Source organism: Vicugna pacos, chromosome 34 (assembly GCF_048564905.1).
Source record: "Vicugna pacos chromosome 34, VicPac4, whole genome shotgun sequence".
Taxonomy (NCBI): domain Eukaryota; kingdom Metazoa; phylum Chordata; class Mammalia; order Artiodactyla; family Camelidae; genus Vicugna; species Vicugna pacos.
In genome coordinates, this window is record NC_133020.1 from 8,887,923 (window position 1) to 8,901,005 (window position 13,083).

Sequence of the window (13,083 nt, forward strand, 5' to 3'; positions counted from 1 at the left end):
TGTTTTGTCCTTTGACTGAGAACATTCAGGAAAGACTAGATCATTCTACAGTGTTTATGGATTTCCTTATGAAATAATATATATGTTTGGGGAAAAAAAATCCTAGATCTGTATGGTTTTTGCTCACTCCACAATGGTTCTTCGGGGGACGTGTAGCCCAATCTGATTTATGTGAGTGCATCAGATTCAAAATCCTCATGAGTCAGAGGATTGACCAAAAATGGACTGTTGGAACTTTTACAAGCCTGATGGTGTAACAAGTAGATTCTAGTCTAACCTGAGTTAGCTTGCTTGCCTTTGCCCTGGCACACAGTTTGTTGTGTGTGTGTGTGTGTGTGTGTGTGTGTGTGTGTTTAATCACATGAGTATGTCCATCCAGATAGCTGGAGAAAGAATATCCAAAGTCCAGTTTAACTTCCATCATTTACAAGTATCACATCTTCATATTTTCACTTTTCTTTAAAGGTTTGTGAATTAGGTTTAAAATGATAGCTTAACACCTTTCATTATCATTTGCTTTTTTTTATTGGCATTTTTTTTTGTAAGAGGAAGCCATGGAAATAATTAAAATATGACATGTACTTTACTTGTTTCTTTTTCTTGGAATTCAAGTGGAGAAGTAGCATTGGGACTTAATGTTCAGTAAAACCTCAGTTGTTTTTTGTTTTTTTTTCTTTCATAAAGTTTCAACTTGTGTTCTTTTCCATTTGGAATGCAGCAGCCGAAAACCATAAACAGGAAGCAGCCTGGAAGGTATCACCTGGACAGCTATGAGCAATCAACGCGACGTCTACGTCCCATAGAGACTGAGGATATTGCAATAAAGGTTCTTTTATTTCTGAAATTCTTACACGAATGTTACTGTTTTATGGTGAAGTTCCGCCAAAATGTCTTCCATCATGTCTTTAAAGTCACTTTAGAGTAGTCACTAATCTTCATAACATTTTCAAAAATATTTCGATGAGTTTATAATTCTCGGCACTTCCTTGCCTCTCAACCACAGTTTCACTCCAGGAATATGTTTTAAAAACTGGAGAATGAACCTGTCTTCTGAATCCACGTTAGCTCATCTCCAGCGTATTTTCTCTCGTACTGTCATATTGAGCTACCAAGTACATTTATTTATAGAGAACCCCAATATTATAAATCCAGTTTTTTAAGGAAATAAATTAGGTAGCTATTATCTTCAACCGGGAAAGGCTTAGACCAGGGTTACATGCATCCACCCAACTTCCAGACACTGCCTTGGACTAATCTCAGTCTCAGCCTTTTGTATCCTCCCCAAGCCTGTGTGCTTCGTAGGACAGGCCACCACGGGAACACAGGCTGAGGACTGAGATTTGGGATCAGCCCCAGGGAGGGGTCAGGGCTGTTCCAGGACTGGAATAGATGCCTGCAGCAGTCAAAGGCCTCTGGACCTCGGAGCCACCAGGGTCCTGGAAACTAGTCATTTAGAAAGCGAGGCGCACAGGCTGCTGGAGCCACCCAACTCCCTGCCCCGCGCAGCCAGTGGGAGAGGGAGGGATGCTCAGCAGGGTGTGCAGTAGAGCCAAGAGCCACGCTGAATTCTTCTCTCTCTCCTATTGCCTGACGCAGTACCTGCCCCACAGTAGGCTCTTTGTAACTGGAGCAGATGCGTTGCTGGATGGAATAAGTTAATGCCCGCCCTACCTTTGCCACTAATTTGTTGTGTGACATTTGGGCAAACTGCCTCTCTAAGCCACAGTTTGCCCCTCTTGAGGTGGGAATACCATTTAATATGGTTGTTTTGAGGATAAAACCCATGTCACCTGTGAATTTTAAAGGGCTGTAGTGATTCTTAACCTTGGTTGTATACATTAGAATCACCTAGCAAGCTTCATTTTTTTGATTTATTTTTTATTGTATGTATTTATTTTAATTTTGTGTGTTTATTTATAATTTATTATTTATTTTCTATTTATCTTGAAGACAGCTTTAGTAGTTCCCTGGACAATCGCCATGTGCCAGCAGGGTATGAACCGCTAAGCTATGCAAAAGGAACTAATGAGAGACCAGAAAGGGTCTGCTATGCTGCCAATTCGCAAAGATGCCTGGAAAACAGAGAATATATTAGTGACTTAAAAAAAAAGCCAGTTTTTTAATTGACATTTTCTATTCGATAGAATAGGAGCCTAAAAATATATTATATCTTTTCCATGTGACTTATTCAATTTATTTTCATTTCAAATGGATAAAGGGGAGGCTCTCATGATTTTTTCCCCTAAGAATTGACCCTTCATGCACCAGAACCACTACAAAAACCAAAAATACCCCTGCTCCTCCGTGGGCTGGAGACTGCTCTTCCCCTGAGTGACCACTGCTGTTTCAAGTGCACCTTCAGATTCAAATTAATTGTTTATTTGTGGTGGAAATTCCCAAATAGCTAGTAACTTTGTCTTTTTGGAATCTTTTTAAATTTTAATTGTGAAATCTAACATATCTACAAGGAGATATGTACAACACACATGTACCATCAGATGAAAAAGTAAACTTCTGTGCAACCACCACCAAGAACATCGTCATCTCCCTCCGAGGTCCCCCCAACACACACTTCTGCCGCACTCTCTCTCCCCAGCGATGTGACCACCACCTTGGCTTTTACAGCCATCATTTCCTTGCTTACCCTTGCTGTGTATGTCTCCCTAGTGGCATACTTCAGTTTTTTCAAGTTTGAATGCGTGGTGTGTATGTGTGTGTTTGCTTTTTCTGCTCAACATTATGCATATATGATTTATCCATGTTGCTATGTGAAACTATAACTCATTCATTCTCATTGCGGTGTAGCGTTTCAGTGCATGAATATACCATAATTTATTTATCTGTCCTACTTTTGGTGAGCTTTTGGTTATCTTTCCATTTGAGGCTGCTGTGAACAATCGCTGAGTCATAGGGTGGGTACGTCCTCAACTTCCCTAGATAACAGCCAACCGTTTTCCAGAGTGGTGGTGCCTATTTGTACTTCCATTAATGGTGATCGAGCATTCCAGTTGGTCTACATCTTCACCGGTGCTTCCAATATTTTGCCAGAGTGTGTGTAGTGTGTTGAGAGGAGGTGCAATTGTATCTTGCTGTGGCTTTTATTTGCATTTTTCTGTTTTCTAATGAGGTAGAGCACCATTTCATATGTATATTGGCCATTTGGATTTGGAGCTCCTCTGTTGTGAGTTGCCAGGTTATTTGTTCTTCCTGTTTTAAAAAACTCTGGGTACCATTTCTTTGGCAGTTATATATGTTACAAAGCTCTTTTCCCACTACACAGCTTGGGTTTTCACTCTCTTTATGGAATCAGAAATTCTTAATTTTAATGTAGTCTTGCTTATATAACTCCCCTTATGGCTAAGGCTTTGCTTTCGCCTCATTTAAAAAACTTTTCCTGCCAAGAGTCATGAAGACATTTTATATAAGTTTTTAAAATCTTTAAAGCCACATCTTTTACTTTTAATACTTTAATTGACCCAGAATCGATTTTTGTGTTTGGTATGAAGTAAGACTGTGATTTAGGAGAGAAATTAATAATAAATAATTTTAGTTGTCAATTGTCAGCAGTAGTAAACTGTGTGGTAGTAATTTTAGTACATTTAGTTGTAAGTCAGTATGGTCTGATTTAATTTTTGTATGATGTTCAGTTGTCCAGGCACCATATATGGGTCACAGTTCCCAGTGTCCTTCAGTGCTGTCTCAGTCACACATATTTCTTTATTCTTCTCTGATTTGTCTGTCCAATAGTACACTGTTATGACTATTACAACTTTTGAATAAGCATTGACATTTTTAGGACAAGTTCTTATACCTTAATTTTTTTTCTTCTAAAATATCTTAGCTATTTGATTGGCCTTACATCTCTTTTTGTCCTCTTCCTTATACATTCACTTGGCATTTCCTTACTCCTTGCTTTAATGAGATTTTTTTACAAACTATATTTTATTCCTCATTTTTACTTGTTTCCAGTGGGAGGAAATGATATGTGTAAAGTCCTGCCTCTACACCTTTAAAAAATTATTTCAATTGAGATGAAATTCACATAGCATAAGATTAACTATTTTAAAGTGAACAATTCAGTGGCATGGAGTACATTCACAGTGTTGCACAACCATCCTCTCTATCTAGTTGCAAAGTGTTTGTATCCCCGTAACAGGAAACCCCATACCCATTAAGCAGTCACACCTCATTTTCCCCTTTCTCTTGCTCCGGAAACCCCTTTCTGTCTTTATGGATTTGCCTATTCTGGGTATTTCATATAAATGGAATCATACAATAGGTGGCTTTTTGTGTCTGCCTAGTTCCTGCCTTTATATTTGAATTCAGTCTTCCCCCTTCTCCCAGATCCTCACGCCCATATCCCCTCATCCTGCCTAACATTACAGCGCCAGCGATAATGTGCTCGACATATGCACTCAATTTGTAGTTGTTTCTGTTCTTTACTTTGCATCACAAGGATTCTGGGAATCGCAGCTGTGAGCAAATAATCAGTGTAGGGGTTACACTGGAAAATATTTGGGGTGATTGGTTTCTAAGGACGCTCACATGTTAATAAACCAGTAATCCCAAATTTTCAGGGAAAATTATTGTAATTTTTAGCATTCCGCATAATATCACTAATTCAAAGACCCCCTTCTCACTTCCATTCTTTCCTGTTTCTCACTTATACACCTAAACAGTTATAACTCTACATTAGAATTTCACCATTGTGTGCTTCACTTTGTGTTGAACGTCTTAAAGTGCTTTAAAAAGAAAATTTATTTTAATTGGAATTATTCTCTCACATTATATATTTATATAATTTTATAACTTAATGTCTATATTCTTATCTTCTAGGTCACAAATGGGTACTTTTCATGGGGCAGTGGTTTAGCTACATTATCTAATATAGATATTCGAATTCCAACAGGTAAGAGTCATTTGTTATGCAATTTTGTCATTAAGTGTCAGACACCACGGTTTTCTAAGATAATTATGCCCAACAAAAAGAGCGGAAGACTTTTTAAAGATATAAATGCTACTGATAATTTATTTGCTCCGTGGAGCTCATGAGCCACTTTGAGAATGACTGGGAATAGTAAGACCTGGCTTTCACTGCAGAGTGTAGACTTTTTGACAAGTTATTTCCTGTCCAAATAAACTGTTTTTAGTTTATTTGCTGATTTATGGCATTTAAATAATGGAGTTGTTGCTTTCTCATTTTGTTGAAGAAAGAATTAAAAGAAAGGGCATATGAGAAAATCGTTTTCTATCTCTGAAGAAGACTGGTGAAATTTTCAAGACATTTAAGACTCAAATATAGAATAATTTTTATTTAAAATGTCTGGATAATTGAATAGAAATTTTTTTTCACTTGGGTTCGTGGTCAATAGCTTGGGATTTTTCTGTTATACATGCAAATCAAAGTAAGAACAGCCCAAATCACTTTAATCCCAATTATTTATTTTAGTCACAATTGCCTTTTTCTCCTGAATAAGTTGATATGAAAAGTAAAACTAATCTAGATGCTTTAAGCAAGTATTTCGCTGCTGTTTTTACTAGAATTGGTTATTCCCGTAGTTTTAAAAAATATATGGTAGGTGTTGGGTGGTCAGTGCCTCGGTGATAAGATCAGCTTAAAATTAAATGTCTGTACAAAACAAATTTTTTTTCGGTGAACTGTATTTATTGAGTGCTTACTGGGCACTGGGCATATCAGATGCAAAAGAGGAGGAAGGCAGGTAAGAACTTAAGAAATTAAAAATACACTTTAATTTTACCACTAATTCTAACTACTAGGCAAGTACAAAATTTGTTCAAGTTAAACTTTACAATGAAATTTTGATGTTAGTCAAAAGGCTAAGTGATATGTACAATGCAACGGAAATGTTTAAAAATTGTGTTTAACATCACAGAATTACCCTGAAATGGTTTGACAAAATGTCTGTAATACAGCATTCATTCTTATTATACATGTATATTTCACATTAAAGATTGCTTGAAAACTACAAATACTTTGACGCCATTGGTGAGAAATCTATGGCTGACAACTAAATCAAGAGCTATGTTTTAAAATTTTTCTTTCCTTGTCCAAAAAACCTATGTAGCAAGGAAAGGAGCTGTTTAGAATACTTTGTTGCCAGAGATCAAAACTGGACCATTGGTGGTAAAACAACAACCTTTTCTAAACGTGTGTTGATTTTATTTTACTAAGTGAATTCCATCACATCCTGTTATTATCCTTTGTTTCTTTTCTGTAGGTCAGTTAACCATGATTGTGGGCCAAGTGGGATGTGGGAAGTCCTCTCTTCTCCTTGCCATCCTCGGTGAGATGCAGACGCTGGAAGGAAAAGTTCACTGGAGCAAGTATGTGTATTTTTAATCAGTTTCTGTGGCTTTGTCATTTATTTGATGATTTTCCTAGGGAAGAAATTAGAGCAATTGATTCCCATGTTAGGAGTCTGAGGACCCCTAGGAAATATACAGAGTTTTTAAAAAAATCAAATTGATGGGAACTTTAAACGTTATAAATTAAAAATTGTAAAACTATTCTAGAGATTTGTAATAGTATAAACTAGTATGTTGCTTTTAAGTAAGATCGGAATTGTCAAGATAGATTTTTAAAGCTAAAGGGGTAATACTCAAAGAAATAAAATGTACATTTCACCCTAGAAAGAAGTTATGGAAAACTTGCATTATTTATAAAGCCTAAGTGTACACAGAGCCTCAGTGGTCCCACGTTTAGAGAAGAAATACCAAGTAATCTTTTTCTAAACTCTTCATGAGGGACTGAGAAATCGGTCCTTTCTCTTCACACCCAGCTGAAACTGGACACCACAGGTATCCAGTTAGAGATACGGGCAGGTCAGACTGGTGTGTTGTGCAACCCCGAAGGTGTGGAGAAGGAAGTATTTAACATGTGCTTCTTCTGAATATTTGGTTGCTCTGGGTTCTTCAAAGCACATTATAGTAATAGAGTGACTCAGAACCATAATATTATATATAATTGTGTAACAAAGAATAAATCATATTTATTTAGTGTGACTTAACTAGTAGACCCTCCATGAGAAGGAAACTGGTGACAGCTTATCTAAGATATTGGATTGTAGACTAGTGATTCTCAACCAGCTGTGATTTTGCCCCCAGGGGACATCAGGTAACATCTGGAGATATTTTTGGTTGTTACACTGGGGGGATTGGCTGCTGCTAATTTAATTAGTGGAGGCCGGAAGTGTTACTAAGCATCTTACAATGCACAAGACAGCCCCCCACAATGAGGAATTACCTGGCTCCGAATATCAGTTGTGCTGAGAGGTTAAGAAACCTTGCTCTCGACTTAGAAATGTTCTTTAATATTATTTTGTACTTACCATTGTAAGTTCCGCTATGACTCAGTCTGCTGTTTGCATACAAAGATATCTCTTAAGAATAAGTGAAGCTATTTACAGGCATTTTTGGAATAGATTCTATTTTAAACTGCAATTAAGAGATGGAAATACTTGGATGTGGAACTTGAACAAGAAACAGCGGGACTGTAAATCCTATTTTTGGTATCGTTGGTGAAAGAGGGAGGCTGAGAAGTGTTGAGGGTAGAGTTTAGTCCTGGTGGGCGATCTTACATACAGTAGACATGAAACTGATTAGAGCGGATCTAGCAGAGAGCTGGGTGAAGGATTGCTACCCGGAATTTGTTTCGTGCTAAGTTCCTGTTGATCCCTAAGCTCAAGCACTAGATAGCGTGTGCCCTGCTGTGATCACCTTCCATCTTGGATGAATGCAGGTTTTGAGAAGCAGGTTTTACTGGATTAAATTATATTGTATGACATGGGTGGCCACAATCAAGTTACGTGGCTTTTGTTTTTGCCTTGTTTCACTAGCATTAAAACTGAGAGAAAGAATGAGAGACCATGACCTCAAGCTTGAGATTTTATTTTTATACCTCTAGGAAGTTCTTGTAATCTAACTTTCTCTAGTGTTATTGAAGATCCCAGCCCTGGTTCAACTTGGGCCAAGTTGGCTCCAAAGTTCATTGTTAATAATAATTACCAATTTATTAATGGGTAAGTAAATGGTATGGGAATTAGAAAAGTATTTCACACAGTCTAGTTATTTATTTTCTTGGGTTCCTAAGCAGTATGTACATACACACACAGACACACACCTTTTTTTTTTATTGCAAGCACATCTATCTTAAGCAAATATATACCATTCATATCCTATCTCATTTCATAAAGGTTGTACATTATTTTATTTAAAAAACATAATATAATAAAGCTTGAAAAATAAAGATATCAAGAAGGAAAATAAAGTTTAAATAATAGTCTGAGCTATTAATAGATTGAAATCCATGCACTGGTGTCCTGCATATTTATAAAATACAAGCCACAAATTCTTTTCTGAGCTTCATGGAAGCTAGGCAAAGGGGGAAACAAGAGATAAAAACACTCCTTTACTCAATAAATGTTAGATTTTTTTTTAAAGAAATAAGAAAGAAATCTCTTCCATGAATCTGATTTTTCAAAAAAGCTAATAAAAGATATCATATCTTAAAGTTGGAGCCAATAGGATGAAGATGTGAGAAAGATCTGAGATAATTCTAAATATTTATAAAATCCCTTTCATTTAAAAATCATCTCTTTACGAACACTTGCCTTAATACACAATAATCCCATCTCTTCATGGCAGAAAGGACTAAAATTTTCTTTAAAAATAGTTGAGTTGGCTCTGACACAAATTAAAACCTAACTCTCTTAGAGGTTGGATAAGCTAACACAAATTCCATTTTTCATTATTTATGAGAATTACTTAATTTTCTTCCCTGGCATCCTTAATATCTGATAAAACATGTTTTCAGATCAAGAATGTTCAGAGGATACTGACCTTCTTTTTAAAGAGTTATTTGCAATTACTCTTCATTCTAGGGGAAAAAACTGTTGTGCCTGGTCCAATAATGTATACGTGTTATTAGAGAAAGCTAATTTAGAATTACCAATGTTGATAGATTGATGACGTACAAATACTGAAAAGTACTTGACTTCAGCAAACTAAATTGTTTGCTGTTTTTCAAAGCTCAAAATAAAGCAAAACAATGAAGTAAATGTTATGGTATGGTACCAAGTGCCTTGCTGTCATTCTTTTGCCATTGCATGTATCTCTGGTTGCATGAATTTTATTTTTAAATGTGTTCTCATAGATGGCATGAAGTGAAGTTCTGCTTTACTGCAGCAAGAAATATTTACTGTGGGTGGGAAGGAAGGTACTGCTGCTCATCCAGGACACAGCTACATGGGTAGGACTTGGTACACAAAGACATCTATGGATGCTCCCTTGGCAATTGCTACCTTTGACTAGTCTAACATGTTGGAGCCCAGAAGAGAAATGTGAGAGAGAAGAGGGGGAAATGGAAAAATCCTCTGAACTTGTTGGAATGCCAGAGTTCTTGCCCCTGCATCTGGGTGTGCTCTGTATTTGTTAAAAAGCAAAAATTCTGCCTGACTGAAGTTGTCCTTTTCTAGTAGTCATGATAAATAATAATTCCTACTGATATTTTAGAAACTAGAACTAAAATGATAGACATTTGCAGCGAGGGAGTCCAGAATGTGTAATAATTGTGATAATCATGTGAGATGTAGCCATTATTTATCTTTGGTTCCCCTTTTTTCCCCTTTCCATCTTGCCCATGCCATCAACCACCCTACAGTCAGACCCCACATGTTGTGTTGTTCTATTTTCTAATGTCTTGGTGTAATTAGCATTATAACGGTGGCTCAATTACTCTAAGACTGGTAAATTGAGGAGTTACTCCTTTTCATGTGATTTTGATTTTGCTTGGCATCATGGAGTAATAACACATTGAGTCAGCTTTCCTGGATCAGATAGAGTATTGTATGCTTGTGTTCACATTAGCTCCCCTTCTTCCAAATATCGTTACTGATGTAAGCGTGCAGAAGTCATTCTGTCCCATTCCAACCATGAACTTGATGTAGCTAGAATATCAGGTTTAACTTTGACTCTTGAAGGAAAATACACACAAATCCTGCATGCAGAACTGAAATTGGATGCCATTTTCCAGAAGGGGGTTGTCCATCTGACCACTTTGCTTTCTTGGTTGCCTTCAGTGCTGTTCATGGCCACATTGAGTGGTGAATGATGAGTCTAGACTTGGAACCGGTGATTTTCATGTAATCAAATAAAATCTGATGTGGAATTCAGAGCCAACTCTTTTTTTTTTAATTTTGGAAGAGAAAAAAATATTATCTTCCATAATTGAATTTGATTAAATATATTAGTATGTGAGAAGTTTGTCTATAACATTACTTATGAAAAATGAAAGATGCTAATTTTTTAATTTGTTCATGCGAAATGACTAGCTACAAATAGATCTATAACTGCCTTTTCTTTCTTCCTCTGAAACTAGTATATGATATTTAACTTTCATTTTTAAAGAAACATATGTTTAAATCCTCCAAGGAGAGCTCTTCAGAAGTGAAGACCCACCATGTGCTGTCTTGCCTTTTTCAGAACATTATGACATGAATAAAACCTTCTTTCTTTTTTAAAATTTATTTTTACATTGAAATGTAGTTGATTTACAATGTCAGTTTCAGGTGTACAGCAAAGCAGTTCAGTTATACATATGCATACATACATATGCGTATATTTTCAGATTCTTTTCCATTCTAGGTTATTTCAAGAAATTGAATATAGTTCCCTGTGCTATACAGTAGGTCCTTGTTGTTTATCTATTTTATATACAGTAATGTTTAACCCATCTTTCTTACAGAGGTCTTTAATGTTTTCCTTTGCTCATTCCATTATCCTCCATTTAAATAAAGGTCTTGCCTGTATCGTAAACAACTGGAGCATTTCTTTTCTTAAAACAATAGTCTACACTCACTTAACCTCCTTGGTCTCCTACTCAGCACATTGCAGTCTGGCTGAAAAGTTCTCACCAATGACTGCCTAAATGCTGAATTGTCATAATTAGTTCTCAATCCTACTTAACTTCTCCATAGCTTTGGAAACTGTTCACCACTGATGACTCCCAGAAATCAACTCCTTTCTTGGTTTCCATGACACTTTTACTTGTTCATTTGTTAAAAAATATGTATTGCACACCTATGCAATCAAACATGCAAATCATTGTATTAGTTGTTGGGGCAAATAACTAAATGAAGAAAGCCAGCCCCCTATACTCATGAAGTATACTGTTCAGCAGGGAAGGCCATGAGGAAGTAAGAAAATGGTTTTATAATTATTTGGTTAAGTATTTATAAATGCCAGGAAGAAGTACAGGGTTTTATAAGAATAAATCGTAGGTGACCCGAGTTGATTAGTTGAGGTCAACAAGGCTTTTTTTCGGGGGGTGTGGAGACATAAATGAGTGATACCTGAACTTACATTTGAAGAATAAGCCAAAATTAATGAATCAAAAAGTAAGGAGCTGCAATACAAGTGGAGGTGGAAAGTGAGGAAGAATATTGTAATTCTCCTTCAATCTTTCTGCTGTCTACCGTAGGATCCCCTTCTTTTATTTATGTCTTTGACTTCAGCTACTCTTTAAATACTAGTGACACACCAGTGTACATTCCTGGCCAAGATCTTTCATCTGAAAACCTAAGAGCGCCTCTAAAAAATCTTATACAGCTGCAAATTGAACACATCCAGATGAGCTTTTATCCCTCATATTTCCAAAACCTGTTTCTCTTCCTGTAACTTGGAAAAGTTGTGTCCTCACCCCCTGGAATCAGTCAGTCGGTGCCCAAGTCAGAGCTGAGAGATTCAGCCTAGATTCTTCTCTCTTTCTGTTGCCTGCAAAAATCCAACCAATCACTTTTCTTATGTCTGTCCTTAACATTTCTGTGTCTATTTTCATTTCCTGCTTCAGCTACTTACAGCCTATGTGAACATCTCACTGTAATGACTCCGTCATCTTTCTTTACATTGTGGTGAGATTTACCTTTCAACGTGAAAATATAACTACTTCCCTCTTTTAATGACTGGCCAAAGCATAGAAGAAATATTTCAGATACCTTTGCATAAAAAGGCCTTTCATGATCTGATCCTTGTCTAACTTCTTAAATTCATATTTTGCCATTCCACTCACCCTTACCATTGTGCTCCAATGACAATGACCTGCAGTGGTAATTGAAAAAAACTGATGACTTCCAAATTCATATCTCCAGTTTGGGCTGACATTTGCAAATGTCCAATGGACATTTCCACCTGGATGGCCAATAGGCAAATTAATCCATCAATTTCTGCAACTCACCTGCTCTTCCTTATCTGTTTTCTGTCTTCCTCAGACTAACTAAAGCCACTGAGGCCATTTATTGGCTTTTTACCACTGAAAAATAAAATGAAATCCAAAGTTCTTGGCAGCTAAAACATACTGTGTGGAAAATATCACTTGGGGAAATTGTGCATTTTATTATTTTTATGAGCATCTTAAATCAGGGAGTAATCATTATTGAGAGTGAATTTTTAGTCTAAGATTGTTTTTCCCTGCCTCTGTTAACCATCCCAAGATGTCATTAGAAATGCGCAGTTGTGAACATCTTAACTTTAGAAACTCAAAGGCAAACATAACTAGATAACATCCTTAGGTAAATTTTCTCCACAAAAGCATATGGCGCTTTCCAAAGTGAAATAAGATGTATTTTTAGAGTTCCTGTAGACTTTAATTTTGTGTGTGGCTTTGAATTCAGGTGTTTCAGAATGATGGAGTTCAAATAAAATGGTAAAATTTAGAATAATAAAATGAATGTCTTCAGATGCTTTTTCCTCATAATGTAGATATAATTAAATTTAATTAGTCATGTATCTCATTTTACATAAATCATATCAATTAGTAATTAATTATACCCAAATGTTGCAGTGTGATCTATTGTGCACGTCTGTCTTTCTTACCAGTTTCTTAAGGGCCAGGCTGTGTCTAAACCTTTCAAGTTTAGAGCACAAAAAGTATTTCTTCTTCTCCTGCCTTAAGGTGTCTAATTAGGAATTTAAATAGATTAAATTCGAATTTGAAAGGGGGCACATGGAGATATCAAATCCTTGTATAGACTGGGAAATGATTCTGGAGAGATTACCTAAATTTAAACA

At 36.4% G+C, this 13,083-nt stretch overlaps 1 protein-coding gene across 1 annotated transcript in view; it reads left to right on the forward strand.

The window, feature by feature from the left end:
* ABCC9 (ATP binding cassette subfamily C member 9) overlaps window positions 1-13,083 on the forward strand; it is a 107,726-nt gene that overhangs the window by 41,293 nt on the left and 53,350 nt on the right. The window contains exons 17-19 of the mRNA XM_072954303.1: window positions 719-826; window positions 4,837-4,909; window positions 6,240-6,345. Of these exons, the coding sequence (XP_072810404.1) occupies window positions 719-826; window positions 4,837-4,909; window positions 6,240-6,345 (287 nt within the window). The remainder of the gene's footprint in view (window positions 1-718; window positions 827-4,836; window positions 4,910-6,239; window positions 6,346-13,083) is intronic.